Source organism: Microcebus murinus, chromosome 4 (genome assembly GCF_040939455.1).
Source record: "Microcebus murinus isolate Inina chromosome 4, M.murinus_Inina_mat1.0, whole genome shotgun sequence".
Taxonomy (NCBI): Eukaryota; Metazoa; Chordata; class Mammalia; order Primates; family Cheirogaleidae; genus Microcebus; species Microcebus murinus.
Window position 1 is genome coordinate 98,758,883 of NC_134107.1, and position 17,685 is coordinate 98,776,567.

The following is a 17,685-nucleotide window of genomic DNA, read 5'->3' on the forward strand; positions in this document are numbered from 1 at the left end:
TGGGACCAGGGAAATGCCGGAGTTGGGGAGTTAAGTTGGGCCTTGCATACGTCCTCAGACCTTCTCCAGGTTTAAGAGACGCCAAGAGTGGAGTCATGCTAGAGTGGGAAGAACACACTATGTTAGGGTTGGAGACATGGGTTTTTGTCTCCCCCAGGGGTCATTCCTGACACACACCCATACTTTAAAAGCTCTGTCACTTTGTACAGTCACCTACCCTTGTTGAGACTCAGGTTTCTCACCTGTAAAATGGGATGAATAATAATACCTCATCTTCCCAAAGGCCGAGAACTTACCTGAATGATCAGCTAAGGTCCCTTCCAGCCCCATGAGCCAGGGCTCCAAGGTGTTTGTGTCCTCTCCTGCTTTCTTGCCATGGAGGCCTCGTGATCCAGAGATTCCTCGGGGGTCTTTGAGAACCAGAAGAGGCCTGGAGTGATCCCAGCTGGTGGCTCTTCCAGCTTGGCATGGATCTCACTCATTTGCCCCAAGATCTCCAAATAGGGGATTTTGGTGCATCCTTTGTGAGCCCTTTCTGCCCTGCCTCTCCCTTCTGTGTACTTAATCTTTTTATTTGTGTGCAGAGCAAACAAGGCAGAGGGAAATGGGCAGAGTGCGCTGGTCCTCCCTGTGCCTCTCTTTGCAGATGCTACAGATAGTGACCGGATTCTGGGGGGGGGGGGGGAGTAGAAAAAGCCCTGGTACATTTAAATCAACTGCATTGAATCCTAAAACTTTGGGGGGTGGGTAGCAAGAATTTTAGAGGTCACTTGAGATTGCCCCTTTGATGCTATCAAATTGCCCCATCAATTCAAAACCCTCCTCTGTAAGAGCCCTGAAATAAGCAGTCTCTGCTGGAGTGTCCAGCAGAGGATGGGGAGCTCTGTCGATGTGAAACTGCAGGTTTCACTGCGGGACAATTCCAATTTTTACAGAAGTCTTCCTTATACTGCAACGAAGCCTGCTCTTCCACCATGGGTCCTTGTTCCGCTCTTTGGAGCTGCAGGCTAAGCCTACTTTACTTCTATGCCAGAATTTGGGGCTGAAGGAAGAGTCCATGACGTTCATCTCAGTACTGACTATGCACAAGCCACAATGCCAGGTGCTTTCAAATGTTCTCTCATGAATTTTTCAAACTTTTACTTTGAAAAATTTCAGACATACAGAAGATAGCAAAAACACTTTAATGAAACAGCCACGTCTACCCATGGATAGCCATGTAACGATTTAATCATCAACATTTTGCCACATTTGCTTCATTCATTTTTCTAAAGTATTTTATTTGATTTATAACTTTATTTTTTAGATAACTTTTTATTAGGGATGCACACAAAAGTGGAAGCTGATACAATGAGCCTCCACGTACGTGGCACCTGCTCTTCGCAACCACCACATTTCTGCCATTCTTGTTGCTGGAATATTGTCTTGTAAATTGTAGACATTATATTAACATTATAACATTTCAGATGGATACACATGGGTGTATGCATCTCTAAAACATAAGGACATTTTCCTTCTTGAGCACAATATCATTATCACACTTAACAAAACGAATCACTCGTTTAATACTCATGGCAGTTTTGATGGTAAGCTGTCTTAAAATATGCACATGAATTTTTAATTGCCTTCAGTATCAACTATGATTTTTTTCTATTCTTGGTTCCAGTTTGAGATTGGTTGTTGGTATTGCTGAAGAAAGTCTTTATTAGGCTTTACAATGTAGCAGATGGTCTTAAAAGTGGGGCATATCTGTGCAATTCGACTACGTTAGCTGATTAGCTAACACGAAGTAGAAAAGCAGATTTACATTTTATATTATTTGTCAAAATAGAATTCCCCAATAAAAACAAATCTTTGGTTTACATTTTTAAGAATTTTTATCATGGTAAAAAAATGCATGACATAAGATTTTCCGTCGTAACCATTTCTAAGCATACAGTTCTACCTCATCTATCTTTGATTTCTATAGCTGATGTTTTAACCTAAATGCAGGGCTTTACATTTATTCCTGTTACATTTGGTTTTGTTGGTTTTGGCCTCCTGTGAGAGTCTACCAAAACATTTCTAATCCTGACTCTGTCATCTACTTCTATGTATTGCTTCCAGCTCTCTGCTTTGAACCCCTTCCGAATTTGATCAGCATCTATCCTATTTATTAGCCTAAGCTGTTGATATTAAACTCTAAAAGCATAATTAGTTTTTTCTGTGTCAGACACTTGGTGCAGTGGAATTCTTGGAAAAACTGTGTGAGTTCAGTAGTCGAGAAATCCGAGTTCTTGTCCTGGTTCACGTTCTCTGAGGACATGTAACCTCGGAAAGCAGTTTTCCCCTCTGAGGTTGGACTTTAGTGTTGGACTCTGAAAAACAATGCTCCTGGCCATATGTGCTCCGTCCTGTTCTGTTTTTTCTGCAAGTGGCAGCCGTCTTCCAAAGAGGGAGCCGGAGCTTGGAAATAGAATGTGTTCAGGTTTCTGCAGATGGTGATGTCTGTGGTTTTTTAGTTCTGAATAGAAGGTTAGTTTTTGTAGCAATTTGTCAGTGATTTGGACTAGTTAAACACATATTCAGCATCTACTACATGCCAGACATTGTTTTTATTTTTTTATGTTTATTTTTTTGAGACAAAGGCTTGCTCTGTTGCCCAGGCTAGAGTGTAGTGTGCCATCACACATAGCTCACTGCAACCTCGAACTCCTGGGCTCAAGTGATCCTCCTGCCTCAGAGTCCCAAAGTGCTAGGATTACAGATGTGAGCCATTGCACCTGGCCGCGGACACTGTTTCAGACACTCGGAGTACAAAGATGAATAAAATATAATAACTTTGACCTTTGGTAGCTCACAATATCATAAGGGAAATAGGCAAACCACTGACCCTAAAAAATTATGGTATGTGCTATGAGAGATATAAGTAAGAGATGAGGAAACACAGAGGAGGAAATCCTTTATCTTAGCTGAACTTCATGGAGGATGTGACAGTTGAGTTGGGTCTTGGAGGATGAGTATATATTTTCTAAGTAGAGAAGGGAAGAGAAGAGCATCCCAGTGAGAGAGAACCGCATATGCAAAGGCCCTAACACAGGACCAGGCTCTACCTTTAGGGAAAGGGACAGGGATTGCCCAGAAGTCAGCTCTGCAGTTGCACAGAGCTTCCCAGTTTAAAAACTGTGGTGGCAGCTTTATCTCACTCAATTCTCACTGTATTTCTGGGAAGAGAATGAAATGGAATCATGATCTTTTTTACCATTGAGAAGCCTGAGGCTTCAGGAGGTCTCTGCATTGACCAACGTCACATAGCTTGGGGGCGAGGGAGCTCAGGCTTAAACCCCAGTCCTCTGATTTCAAGTCCAGGACTCTTTCCAAGCATGCCCCACTGCTCCTCCACATGACATCTTAAAGGGATAGAACAGAAGTTTCTGGCACCCATGGACCAGTGTTTAACACCATGTGATCATCCATTCCTCACAGTGGAATTCATTTCCAGGTGAACGAATTTAAGTGTTCTGAGAAATCTGAGCACTGGGGCAGCAGGGAACCCAGGGAAGCCACAGCACAGGTGCCGGCTCCCAGGGCTTCCTGTAGGCTGGGTGGGGAGAGGTGCCCACTGGAACAAGTCCAGAGGACCATGGGAGAGAAGCAGGCACAAGCGCGGCAGGAAAACAAGGTCTGAGGTGGTTTCCCCTCAGCCAGATCTGGAGAGACAATCAGCAGTGTCATCAGATAACATAATGCCTCTATTAGACGACGTCACCACGTCTTGACGCAGACCCCCAGATGCTCTGCAGAGCTGGGAGCCATGAGGGAAGCCGCGTGTCCTGAGAACACGCTTCCCTGCTCAGTAGTGGAACTAGAATGAGATAGGAATAGCTCAGGAAACGCAGCCCTTACTGAGTACCACGGGCCAAGCCACGCACTACTCTCTGCTCTCCCGGGAGCATCGGGGGCCAGTCTCCTGGCAGGCCTGGCTAGCCCTGGCTGGCCCTGGCTGGCCCTGGCTGGCCCCAGCTGGCCCCAGCACGTCCAGCCCTTCAGTAAGCCTGGGGAACGAGGAAAGTTAGACACCGATGCTGCTGCAGGTAAGAACGAATTCGATGAGACGGGAAGCCCCATCGCCAGTTTCCAAGCGGGGCAGGTGCATCCTCCTGCGGAGGGGCCTCTTGAGAAGGGTCGTGGAAAAACTTCTGGGCAAGAGAAATTGTTGATTTTCTTGGCTGATGGGTTTCAAAATTAATCTCCAAATTCTGCGTGTTCGCCTTTTTCATTGTGTGGATATCACAAACATCATCATAACGGCATTCACAGAAATCAGAAGTGGAGACATTTCTTAAGTGTTCACTAAACTGATGGCCTCCTCCAAGTCAAATTGGCTTTTTTGGCCTCCCAATGTTTCTCTTACTTTCTGGGTCTCATTCACATGTGTATTATTTTATCACCTTTTCCTGGAAGCACCTTCCCCTCTCACCTTCCAGGACACCTGCCTGCCCCGTCTCCCTCCCACTCGAGCACTGGCCTCACTTGCCGGTGCCTCCACATCGTCCCAACCATGACCCTTTTCATCTTCATCTGAATTCACTTCCTTTGTAACCTGAGTCCTATGGCTTTAAATATCGCCTATAAGCTGATAGCTACCCAATTTATACCTCCTGACCTCACACTTCTCCTGAGTCCAAACTCATGTCCCCACCTCCCCTGGGATGTCTAACTGCCATCTCAAACTTAACAGGTCCCAAACATTTTGATTTTCTCCCGCCAGCCTGCTCCTCCCTGAGTCAGCCTCGTCTCAGTGGACGGCACTACAACACACGCCATGGAGGAAGCCCAAGCCCCAGGGATCTTCCTTGACTCCTCTTCCTTTTGCCCTCTGTGTCCCTCCATCAGCCAGTCCCGTCAGCTATATCTTCAAGTGGATCCCAAATCACGTCCTTCTCACTTTCTCCACCACACCCACTCCATCCTGTCCACTGCCCTCTCACCTGGGCCATTGCCACAGTGCCCCTTCCTGCTCTCTTACCCCCTACAGGTTTACACACTTAAGTCAGACCATGTTACTCCTCTGCTCAAAATCCTCAAATCACTCTCATCTTCCTTGGAGTGAAAGCCATGGTCTTCACCATGGCCTCACCACCACATCCCACATCCTCTACCCCAACTCACTCACTTAGCCACCATGACATCATACTGCTCCTCTGCAGGCTAGCCTGTTCTTGTCCCAGGACCCAGTCCTTCCATCTGGAATGATCTTCCCCCAGACCTTGGAAAGGTTGGGTCCCCACTTTGTTCAGTGAAAATATCACCTCCCTGGGTGACCTTTCCAGACCATCTTGCTCGTGAACAGCCTCAGACACTCCCTGTCCTACTGTGCCTTACTGTTCTCCACGGCAGTTATCTCTAAATGAAATTAAATTACACATTTGATCACTTACTCCTTTCATGTCTCTTCAATGAAAAAAGAATCTCCATGAGGCCAGAGACTTCTTTGTCTTCAATATTGCATCCCCAGTGCCTGGAACAGTGGCTGGCACAGAGAATGTGCTTAGTAAACGCTAGTTGAATTAATGGATTTGCTCTTTTGTCAAGTCTTTGAGAATCACTCCTTGTTAGTCCAACTTCACAATGTCACAAATGGATTTTTTAAAAAGATAAAAGTAATTTTGCCTTTTGGTCTACCCCTTTAAGCATGAGTAGTGTAGTATGTGGTCCCTTCCCATCTTTAGCTGCCCTCACAGGTTTTATATATCATCTCAGCTAATCCCAAAATCAGGCTTCTACTCAGAGATCACTTTGTATCTGACTGTGGTCCTCTTTGCAGGGATCCTGTAGCTCTTCATCCTCTGCGCTCATCCTGCCAGGCCACTTGCTCTCAGAGATGCTGCACGACCCTATAGGAAAGGGCTGTGTCTCCCTATAGTTGTTCAGAACAGAGCAGAAGAAAAAGGGTCAAAGATTCAGAGGATTCTCTTAGACCCCAATCATTCACCTCTCAGGTGTTTCTTGAGCCTCTGATCCGTGTTGGCAGCTGTGGTCATTTTGTGGCCATTGAGGACACAAGAATGAATGTCACTGTCCAGTTTTCGAAGAATTCAGACTAGTAGGACAGAGAAACTCAGTTGGCCAATGAATGCCATGTGACCAGTAGAGAGAGCGCCCAGATTCCAGAGGGGAGAGGGACTAACTTTGTGCAAGGGAGCAGTGCACGGAGGCATGGTAAAGTGACTGGCGTGGCGTGTCTCGACATGAGTGCATATTCTGTGTGGCCGGAGCTCGGGGTACCTGGGAGGGAGTAAGATAGGATCATGAGCAGCATAAGACAACAGAGGAAAGGTAGGCAGAAAATAGGATGTATGGGGAATTATATGTGATGCTAAGGAATTTGGACTTTATGCAAAAGCTATTATGAGAGTTCCAAATTTGTTTACTCATTTATTTATACATTTAGCCAATAGATTTTGGGCTTCCACTAAGCACAATGCTAGGCTCCGAGCATACAGTATTTAATAAATAATCATTGTCCTTGCTATCATAGAGACAGTAATCCATGGGATTCAAAGGAAGGTTGTATGGCAGCTTTTGCCCTGGAGAGTTATATGAATAGGAAACTTTATCATAGCAAAGAGTGGAAACGATTCCACCAACAATAGGTATATATTTAAGCAAATCATGGGACAAAACGTATGTAATAGAATATTATGTAGCCATTAAAAGTGATGTTTATGTGGCCGGGTGCAGTGGCTCATGTCTGTAATCCTAGCACTCTGGGAGGCTGAGGTTGGAGGATTCCTTGATGCCAGGAGTTCAAGACCAGCTTGAGCAAGAATGAGACCCTGTCTCTACTAAAAATAGGAAAATTAGTCAGGCATGGTGGCACATGCCTATAGTCCTGGCTACTTGGAAGGCTAAGGTAGGAGCCCAGGAATTTGAGGTTGCAGTGAGCTGTGATCATGCCACTGCCTTCTAGCCTGTACGACAGAGTGAGACCCTGTCTTAAAAAAAAAAAAAAAAAGAGATGTTTATAAGCATAAGAGAAATATTAATAGTCATGATGTTCCTTAGTAGCATAGCAGAAATACTTACGTTGCTCACTGGAAAAAGCAGGGTTAAAATGTATACAGAATGATATATATCTATGAAGAAATACAATTATAAAAAAGACCATAAAATATATAAAAAGTTTAACTATGGCTGCCTCTCAGCAGAGCCATTTTTTTTTAATACTTTAGACTTTTTTCTGTACCAAAAAGCTTTTCTGTTAAGCACAGATTTACTTTCTCAGCCCTACATTTATTATAAAAGAATAAAGGTGAACAAAATAAGAAATAAACATTGAGGGAGGGGAAAAAACAGAACAGACACCTGTCTACCTGATGTGATTTAGGTGGCATCACTCCTGGAGGGCTGGGCTAGTGGGGGACTTCTTGCTGCAGGGCAATTCCTGCAGGGTCCATGGCTGGTCGCCTCTTGATCCCTTGGTCCATGGAGAGATGTAGCAGCTGCCCCGTCTGTGGGGTGCAGCACACGAACAAAGGCAGGGGCAGAACGAGCGCTCTGGCTGGTACGGAGCCCTGCTCCCATTGGGCTCTGATTGCTCTGAGCTTGCATGAGTCAGCCCGCCCTCCAAAGCAACTTTTTCCCTGGCTGCCCACCTCCTTGGAGGAGACTTTTAAAAGACATTTCCAGGAAACAGGACGGGGAGGATCCTGGCTACAGGGGAAGTTGATGCTCTTTTTCGAAATAAAGACACACTCTTCTCCACGTCCTAGTTTTTCTCTAACCTTCAGCCTCTTCCAATCCTCCTAGCAACTAATATTTTGTTTTTTTCTAATCTCTTCCAGGAAATGATCGAAATGGCCTAGATTTCAACAGGCAGGTAAGAACTTGGGTCAGAAGAAAATGTTTCTTTTATAAATTTTGGGAGTTCCCTGTAGTAAGTCAGGTGTTCAGGATACAAAGATTAAGTACAGTGTGGGGTGTTTATTCATAAACTCCAAGCTTTCAGGATTAAAGGACCCTGAGTCCAACCTCCCACCCCACCACATTATCCAATGGCTCTTCAGCATCTGCCTCAAAAGAGTTCTGATACATGGACGCCTGTTTAGGGTGAGCTGCATGCCAGATGGGATGCAGAAATCTAAGACGACAGCTCTTTTCCCGTCGAAGCTTAGCCTGTGTGGACTGTGTACAGAAGAATTTATGGAGCCACAAAGGCTGAAGTGCCTGGGTTTCCTCAGGGAATTCCTGATTTAAAGGAACAAGATAGGAAACATAACAGGAAAAATGGGAACAAGCAGAAAGAGCTCAGAAGGAAGCATGTGACCAGGCTCAGGAGGGCAACTTGGACACAGCTTGGTGCTTTGAAAGGAAACCGAGTCAGGTGAGGCTAGGCTTAGCTAGGGAGGGCTAAAGGCAGGGAGAGGTGGTGTTGGAAAGATCGCAGGGTGGATGGATGTGGATGTGGAGAGAGAAGGGTGCAGCTGACGGAGAGGACTTGCCTGTGAGGTTAGAGGCTGATGGGAAGACCAGGGGGTGGAAAGTGGGACAGGGCGTGATGTCTGAAGCAGACAGAGGAGTAGGAGAGTTTGTTGGGAGGAGAAAGTCAAAGCTGGAGCCAAGCAGGAAGCAATCATGGGAGATCCTAGAGTGGGGCAGAGGGGCAAGAATTAGAGTCAGAAAGCCTGGATTTTGGTCCTGTTTCTGCCACTAACTAGCTGTGTAACCTTGATCGAGTTATTTAATAATTTTGGTCTGAGTTTTCCCAGCTGAAAAATTAATTTATTCCATAAATCTGGTGTGTGTGTGCGTGGGGGGGAACCTATACCATGCCAGATATAGGAACAGAAAGAAAATTAAGACACAGTCTGTGCCCTGAAGGGCTGGACGTCTAGTGCGAGGAGAGGGGAGGGTGTCCAGAGAGGGGGGAGGTGGGGAGAGAGAGACTCTTAGGTGAATGATTAGAACACGATCTCATTTATGCTTTACTGGAGATGTGTAAAAAGCATGGAATCAGACAGAAATGGGAACACTTCATTCTTCCTGGGAGCTCAGAGCAGGCTTCATGGAGGAGGAAATATTTGACTCTAGCTCTGAAGGATGAGTAGGAATTTGTTGGGCAGAGAAGAGTAGGGTGGAAAGGGGGAGAGGGAGAGAGCAAGAGGGGAGGGAAGAAAATGCCAAAGCAGGGGTGCACTGGGTAGTCACTGGGGCTCCCCCCCTAGATTCTGCTATTCTGAATCCAGGTGTACGTGGAAGTCTAGGATGGGCTGGAGGTCAAAGGCAGAGGTATATTCTCCTCTTTATCTGTAGGGTGATTTGTAGTCAGCATTTCCTAAAAGGCTGTTAATTCTGGGTGTATCCTTCACAGTCAGAGGAATAATCTTGAGTCCTAAGCCAAAAACTCTTAGGCGGGCAAATTCTGCAGTTTTGTTCATCAGGAAGGCTGAGGAATTTGCTAACAAATGAAGGCCACTACTCTTCCTCTCCACTTGAGACCTAAAACAGAGATAGGCTTCAGTTAAAGAGAGATCTGGGTTAGCTATGGGGAAGGACTTCCAGTCAATGCAGTTTATTAGACACTGGAACAACTACCAAGGGAGGGAAACTCTAGAATCAGTTTCTCACTCAAGGTCTTTAAGTGTGAGACAGATTCTTATCGAAGAGATAATTTGGCCCAGTCTGCTTCAAGGGCAGGCGGATGGAGGAGATTCCCAAGGATTTTGTGATCCTGAAGGATGCTGTGATCTGATCCTAAGCAGGTGAGGGTGTGGCCTGTACCCTGTGCTTTCTGCCCCCAGGACTCAGGATTCCCCAGCCCAGGGCCCACCTCTCCCTGCGCCAGGCCCCGGGACGAGGTGCACGGGGAGGAGCCTGTCCCACACCATGGCTATAGGGTGTCCCACGCCAAGACAGCCAGCCAGGAGGTGGCCAGCTCCACAGGCCCTGTGGGTTTGGCTGCCTGTGTGATCTGTCTGAGGCTGCTTGAGAAACCCTTGTGCTGGAGACAAGGCCAGGGGCAGCCTGCAGGGAGGCCCCCAACCCTTTGAACATCTTCTGGGGTGTGGTTTCCGCACAGATTGGCTTCTGCAGGGAGTGGGCCTCACTCGAGTTTGTTTCCCTTGGATGAGCCTCGTGGGGTGGTTGTTCCCTCCCTCCCCTGGGAGGGGTTTGGAGCTCTCATCACTGACAAGAACAGACAGGACAGGTCTCTCCTTTCAAGAGGGGGGGTGGAATTTGGGAGGAAGAGACACTCAGCCCAGTCACACGCATTTACACACGTATCCCGGGCCATTCCCCTGCTCACGTTTGGACCAGCTCGCCTGCAAGTGGCCACCAGGACTTCTGAGGCCCCGGGCTTGACATCCGCCCTCACGCTCCTCAGCAAGGGGAGCGAACCAATGCTGGCTGGCCGCCAGGCTCTGGGCAGAGTGCTTTCGGCACTGTATCTCATTTAATTCTCACTGTAAACCAGCAAGGGAAAGGTTGTTGTTCCCATTTTACAGGTGAGGAAACTGCCTCCCAGGCAGCCTTGCCTTTTTCAGTGAGGGACTTGAGATTAAATAACTTGACAAAGATCACACAGTTGTTCAGCTGGCTGAGCCAGGATTTGACTCTTTTTTTTTTTAAGACAGAGTCTCACTCTGTTGCCTGGGATAGAGTGCTGTGGCATCAGTCTAGCTCACAGCAACCTCAAACTCCTGAGGCTCAAGTGATCCTCCTGCCTCAGCCTCCCTAGTAGCTGGGACTACAGGCATGTACCACACGCTCGGCTAATTTTTTTCTATTTTCAGTAGAGACAGGGTCTCACTCTTGCTTAGGCTGGTCTTGAACTCCTGAGCTCAAGCTATCCTCCCGCCTCGGCCTCCTGGAGTGCTAAGATTACAGTCGTGAGCCACCAGGCCTGGCCCTGAGCCAGGATTTGAACTCATGCCTCTTTGACTCTACATCCCATTTTCCCATGATGCCTTGCTGCACCCTCCCCTTTCCCTGTATGTGCAACCATCTCTGGGAGAGGCCTGGGAGCCGGAGCCTGCGTGTGACCTCACCGTGACTAACTGGGAGGAAATGGGAGGTGGAGGGAGTAGAGAGGGGAAGAAAGAATGGTCGCGTAGGAGCAGTCTCTGCGTCTGACACAGACAGGAGGTTGGCAGCCGCAGGGGGCAAAGGAAGAGCCCCTGCCCCAGTGAATCTTGTGTTGGGAGGCCCCAAGCCAGTGCTGCGACTGGAAGTTGCAGCCAGGGGCTGGGTAAGCTGCAGTTTTAAAGTTGCGTGTGAGCAAGGAATGCTGGCTCATCAGGAAATTTCCATGCCGGGCCTGGTAACTTCCTGGTCCCAGGAAGGCAGCCTGAGCCTGTCTGAGGGATCACTGTGGGAAGATCCAGTGACTGTCAGTCCCTGGGACAGATGAGGCAGAGTCGAGAGGCAACAGGCTAAGACCAAATCCCTGGACAGGGATTCAGAGTCCTGAGTTCCAGTGCCGTCTGCCCCTCACTAGTTGTTGTCCTTGTGCAAACCTCTTCTTTCTGGGCCTCCCTTTCCTCATGCATGAAACGAAGACATTTGGATGAGATGATCTCCAAGGCCCCATACACTCTGTGTGGTAGGTAGGGCGCCATCACTCTTCTCATGCCATATTTTGACTGGTTGGTTGGACTCTGACTCCACTCTCTCTTTTTTTTGTAGAGAAATGAGGAAGAGAGTCACCCTGCACTGTGGGGAGCGAGGGGAACTGTATCACACAGAATCTTTCCAGCCTTTATGATCTTGTGTGATCCAGTGAAAAGAATCATTTGGGATATAGGGGCAGAAGCAGAAGGACCCAGCAGGCCAGATTTGGGGCCATCCATCCATGCTTTGAATGTTTAGCCACTCTTAAGTGCCAGATATAGGGGCATCACTTGTAAGAACATAAATTGCAACACTGCATAGTGAATTCTGTAAGAGCTGGGAGGATGCCGAGTTCTGGGATACTGCTCAAGGACATCACAGAAGGGATGGTGTCTGAAGTGGGTGGCAAGGGAAGAGTAGGGCTTTGACTGGCAGAGAGGGTTGGCAAGATCATTCCAGGCCTAGGAGACAGTGAGCATGAAGGCTCGCTGTTGTGAAAGGACATTTCTCTGGGGGAAATGTGAGAAGAGCAGCATGGCATGAGCTGGTGGACTGGGAGGCTGGGGCTGTGGGTTGGGCCAAATGATAAAGAACTTTGAACACTGAGCGAAGTTTGGAGTTTATCCTGTGGGCAGTAAGGAGCCACTAGGCGTTTCCGAGCATGACTCGCTTCATTTAATGGAGCACTGGAGAGGGTGTGGGTGAGGAAGGAGGGGAAGGTGGGTGAAGGAACGCAAGGGAGGCCCGATGAAATGCTGTGGTGGTGGGCAGGCGCGGGCAGTGCTGAGGACAGGGATGTGGTAAAGAAGTTATACACCAAACTGAGAGCCAGACTGCTGGGTTTGGATCCTGGCTATGGGACCCGGGGCAAGCTCCTCAACTTCTGTGTGCCTCAATCTCACCTGTAAAGTGGGAGAATAATGGCATGCATGTCACAGGGTGGTTGTGTGGGTCCGATGAGAGTGTATACATGTGTGTGTGCCTCTTAGACAAGTGTGTAGAACACACTTAGACAAGTGTGTAGACCATACACACTGTATCTGGTATTATTATTACTGTTTCAGCAGGCACGGAGAGACCCAGCTCTAAGAGAGATTTCCCAGATAAGATCGGGAGGATTTGGGCAATAGGTTGGACATGGACAGCAAAGGAGAGGGATGAGTCACACATGATTCTGAGATTTCTAGCTTGGGAGGCTGAACCTTGGTGGGACCTCAACCAGAGACCAAGCAAACTTGTCCAGATGATGGGAGGAGAAACAAGGGCAGGTAAGGAGCTATAGGTGCCCAGCGCATGGTAAGAAACTCAGATCAGGAGCCCAGGAGACAGGTCAGGACTGAAGACATACTGGGGAGTCATGATTGAATCATATTACATGAAATGATGAGAGAGAATGAGGTCACCTAGGGAGGGTGTGCAGAGTGGGAAGAGGACCAAGGACAGACCTGGAGGAGAAGGAACACTTAAGGGACAGGCTGAGAGGTGGGTGTCTATAGAAAAAGCAGGACGAGTTAAAGGGGCAGGAGGAGAACCGCACCCACAAAGGAGAAATTTTCTCGGAGGTGGGGTTAGGCAATGGCGTCAGAGTGCACAGAGATGTGGTAGGGTCTGAAGCCTGAGGGTAGGTTAGTGGGTTTGGCAGTGAGGCAGCAGCAAAGCCCATATGACAGCATCTGTCATGCCCATGGTGAGGGCAGATGCCAGGTGCTGCAGTTGCAAGGTAAGTGGGAGTTAAGGAAATGATGGAGACTTGGTGGTAGGATTCCCATGCAAGGAATAGAATGGCAAAGGGATGAGGTGGGGGCCTAAGCTGGAGAGAGTTGGAAGAGAAGGCTTTTGGGGTGAGGGAGACTGGAGTGGGTGTGGGCCTGGGAGACACAGGAGGTTCAGTGTGGGAGAAAGGAAAGAGGACATGGTGGTGGCAGTAGGAGGGACCCAGTGGAGGGTTCAGCCTGAACAGGAGGAAGGCTCTTACGAGAGGGAATGAGGGCCAAGTGCCCTGCCAGTGAGTGCAGGTGTCCAGGGGTAGCTCTCTTGGTCATGAGGTTTCTCCTCTGCATGTCCTGCTCTGTGGGCCAACAGCTACCTTCAGAACATGGGGGAGGTAGGATTGGTTTAAAGGGACCTGAGGTGTCCACAGTGACAGGTGCACACCTAGGCAGCCTCGTACCCACTCTGTTCTGGTGACTTCTGGATCTGTCGTCATCTAGGGCTATGGGTTTCCACCAGACAGATCAGGGCAGTGTTTCATGGGTGTTGCTGAATGTTCTCTGGCTTGAAGACCCCCCAAAAGTTCTATGAGGCCAGAAGAAGTTGTCCTTGCCCCTAAGTTTCCTGCCCCCGGAGCTGAGAATCAGTGGCCTGAGGTTTTCCCTCTATCCTAGGCTTGCCAGCATTCCAAGCTCACCTGCACCCAGGTATGGCTCTCCCACGCCTCTCCCTGATCCACACCAGCTCAGCCAGAGCAGTTGCTCCTGTGCCCCTGGAATCGCGTTTAGTTGTAAGCTGCCTGGGATTTTCCTTCACTGTTTTCTCGAATGTGACAGAGCAGCTACCATAGTGTCTAGATGCTCCTATTTTACGCATTGATTTGTTGTATTGAATTAACTCGATGGGGCTTCTTCTCTAGAATCAATAGGATCCAGCCTAGGAAAGGTCTCTGAGCATCCAGAATGGCAGCGAGGCTTCTCTAGGGAGGCGCATGAGGGAGACACGAGGGCAGCAACACCAGGCTCTCAAACTGGCAAGCGAGGGTCTGCGGTGACAGCCCAGAAGCCCCCTCCTACAGGAGCCCCCAGAAGTAGCGTCAGGGGAACTGGCACCAACGCAGCAGCCTGAGAGAGCAAGGACGGGAGTTAGTAGACTGCGCTTGTTCTTAGCTGGGTATTGGGAAGTCAGAGAAGGGACGCCACGGTCCCTGACTGTGCTAAAGTCAGTGGGGCTGGGGAGGTAGGATTGGTTTAAAGGGACCTGAGGTGTCCACAGGGAGCCGTGAAGGCGAATAGAGCCTCGGGTAGTGGGTCCAGTATGCCGGAGAGGGACTCTGAGACCTCTCTGTCAGAGACCCGGGAACACGAGCAGGGAGGACCACAAGACTCTCATGCCCCCGAGGACTGTTTCCTTCTGCCGCAGGGCCCAGCTTTCGGTCCTGTACTTTTTGGGTGGAGGCAGGATTTGGGGGTTGGAGGGCCATGATAAGAGAAAGAGGAGGAAGAGAAGCCAACAAACCATGCTTCACTAAACCTTAAACAATACAGCTGGGTTTTAGGTTGTCAGTCTGTAACAGCCCTCTTTTTTTTTTCCTTCCAAGGTACCAAAGCAATTGAAAGACAGATACAGGAGCCTGACAGATAGTGCTATGTTGAAGATACAGTTTTCCTGTATGGCCACAAGTCCTAAGTTCTAAGTCCTCGGGGCAGAATTAAACATGCATCCACCAGGCACAGATAGAGCTGGCAGAGAACACACCTAAAAGTACCTTCCTAGTTGACAGCCAGCTCTGCAAAGAAGGCCCAGAAAGGGCCAAGCCACACCCCCCACTTCCTTCTAAACCTGTTGTCCTCGGCCACTGTCTCCTGTAACAAGGATTCTGTAAAGCCCCTTTAATATCCTAAAATGAAGTTTATAGGAAACATAAGTCAATATCAGTAAAATGCTCTGATTTGGATAAAAAAAGGAGAAAGCAAAGTAATTTATAATAAAATAATATGGGCCGGGTGCAGTGCCTCATGCCTGTAATCCTAGCACTCTGGGAGGCCGAGGTGGGTGGATTGTTCAAGGTCAGGAGTTCGAGACCAGCCTGAGCAAGAGCAAGACCCCATCTCTACTATTAATAGAAAGAAATTAATTGGCCAACTAATATATATATGTAAAAATTAGCTGGGCATGGTGGTGCATGCCTGTAGTCCCAGCTACTCGAGAGGCTGAAGCATCAGGATTGCTTGAGCCCAGGAGTTTGAGGTTGCTGTGAGCTAGGCTGACGCCACGGCACTCACTCTAGCCTGGGCAACAAAGTGAGACTCTGTCTCAAAAAAAAAAAAAAGAAAGAAAGAAAGAAAGAAATTAATTGGCCAACTAAATATATATATATACATATTAAAAAAAAATTAGCTGGGCATGGTGGCACATGCCTGTAGTCCCAGCTACTCGGGAGGCTGAGGCAGAAGGATTGCTTGAGCCCAGGAGTTTGAGGTTGCTGTGAGCTAGGCTGATGCCACGGCACTCTAGCCTGGGCAACAGAAGTGAGACTCTGTCTCAAAAAAAATAAAATAAAATAATATGATTACAGCAAGTAAATCCTTGGACCCACTCCCCTGGTTTGATGAGATAGTGGGATGCTTAAGCCTCTGTGGGAGACAGACACAAACACAGACGGATATTGGTACACTATATTGGCAGCTCAAAAGCCATGATTTTCCAAAATGTTAAACAACTCTTGGTAAGGCTCCAAACAAAATGTAATCTTTCCTCAATTAATACAGAAAATGGCATCCCTGGGTAAAGTGCATATTAAGAGTATGCAAAAGATATTTTGTGTTTGCATAAAAATGGAAGTGGCTTTGGGGCTTATATGATTATAAGCAAGCTATTCACCAACACAGACATCCCATGGAGCATTTGAAAGTCGTATAACAGTTATAGGAGGCATAAACAAGTGCTTGTTATTTGGTACTGTCTTCTGCAGTTGAAGGTGTCTAGAATACCTGCCCTCTGCCCAATAAATGCAAGCTCAGCCTTCTAATTACCAAGACAGCCAGAAAAACCCCTGTGCAGATTTCAGAAAACGTCTCCCAGGGTGGCTGTCATCCCCAGTGAGAAAAGCTTACCTCGACCCACCCAGGAGCTAAGTCACTTCTATCAGGAGTGAGAGAGCCAGGCTGGAGACCCTCCGTATACAAATACAAGACGGAGGCTCACGCTGGCACCAGGAAAAGACATAAACAGTTTGCCCTCAGAGACCTTACTGACTCTCCAATGATGGAGACAGGTCTGAAAAGTTCCTACGCATGCCAGAGCAGGGGGCATGCAAACCATGCCACCTCCACAGGGAACGTGCGGGGCTGATGGAGTTGCCCAGGAGGATGTGGAGCAGAATTTTCAGGCAGGGGATAATTGGCAAGAGTAAAGGACTTCCCCATTGCAGTCAATGCAATAATAATAGTATTTACCGAACTCTGACTGCATGCCAGGCACTGAGCGTAAAATGTTTCACATACGTTATTTGATTTAATACTCATAGCACCCCTATGAGGTAGCTGGTATCCTTCCAATTCTACAGAAGAGCAAACTGAGGCACTGAGAGGTTAAGGAATTTTCCCATAATCACACTGTTCATAAACAGAGAAGTCTAGATTTAAAGCCAGGCCTGCCGTACCCCGCTCCACTGCCCTGCCTGTCCTGGGAGGGGGCCGTGTGGTGTAGTGGTTGAGCCAGATGGCTGGTATTGGCCAACTCCTCTGTGCCTCAGGTTCCTCCTCTGAAGATGAGAACAATAATAGTATCTACTTCCTAGGGATGTTGCAAGAATTAATATAGTTAAGATCTATAAAGTAATTGGATTAGTGTCTGGCATATAGTAACCAACCAATAAACATTAGCTCTTATTATTTCCTGATGAATGGGAACCCATAATTTTCTCTACCTCTCCTCTCCCTGTGTGTCTACTCAGCCGAACTTGCACCAGGTTAGAGGGCTGCAGATGCTACTAGAAAGGCAATTTTTTCTGAGGATCCATCATCTTCTGATCCAAGTCCCAGCACCCTCCACGAGCTCGGGCGGGAAAGCAGTTGGTAAATGTATTTGTTTTTGGAAAGGTGGGAATCTGTCCTCCTTTGCCAGCTATACTTGGTGCTTTGGCCTGAGGCTCAGGTGTCAAATGTTTCTTGTTTGTAGCCTGGGCACAGCCCCAGTACTGGGTGGACCAAGCCTTGTGGAGAGCTGGATGGTGAACAGCAGGGAGGAACGGAGCAGCTCTCTGGTTCTCTACAAGCCCGTCCCCAGCACTTGCTAGTTTACCAGACAGCCCCAAACGTTACCAAAGAGCCCCTCCACAGTTCGGGATCCGGGGCCTAGCTGGTTCTGGCTCCAGCGCTG

The 17,685-nt window shown here is 48.1% G+C and overlaps 1 protein-coding gene across 1 annotated transcript in view; it reads left to right on the plus strand.

Moving 5' to 3' along the window:
* Positions 1-17,685, plus strand: part of POU2F3 (POU class 2 homeobox 3) — a 74,845-nt gene that overhangs the window by 19,773 nt on the left and 37,387 nt on the right. The window contains exon 3 of the mRNA XM_076002590.1: positions 7,827-7,861. Coding sequence (XP_075858705.1) covers positions 7,827-7,861 — 35 coding nt within the window. The remainder of the gene's footprint in view (positions 1-7,826; positions 7,862-17,685) is intronic.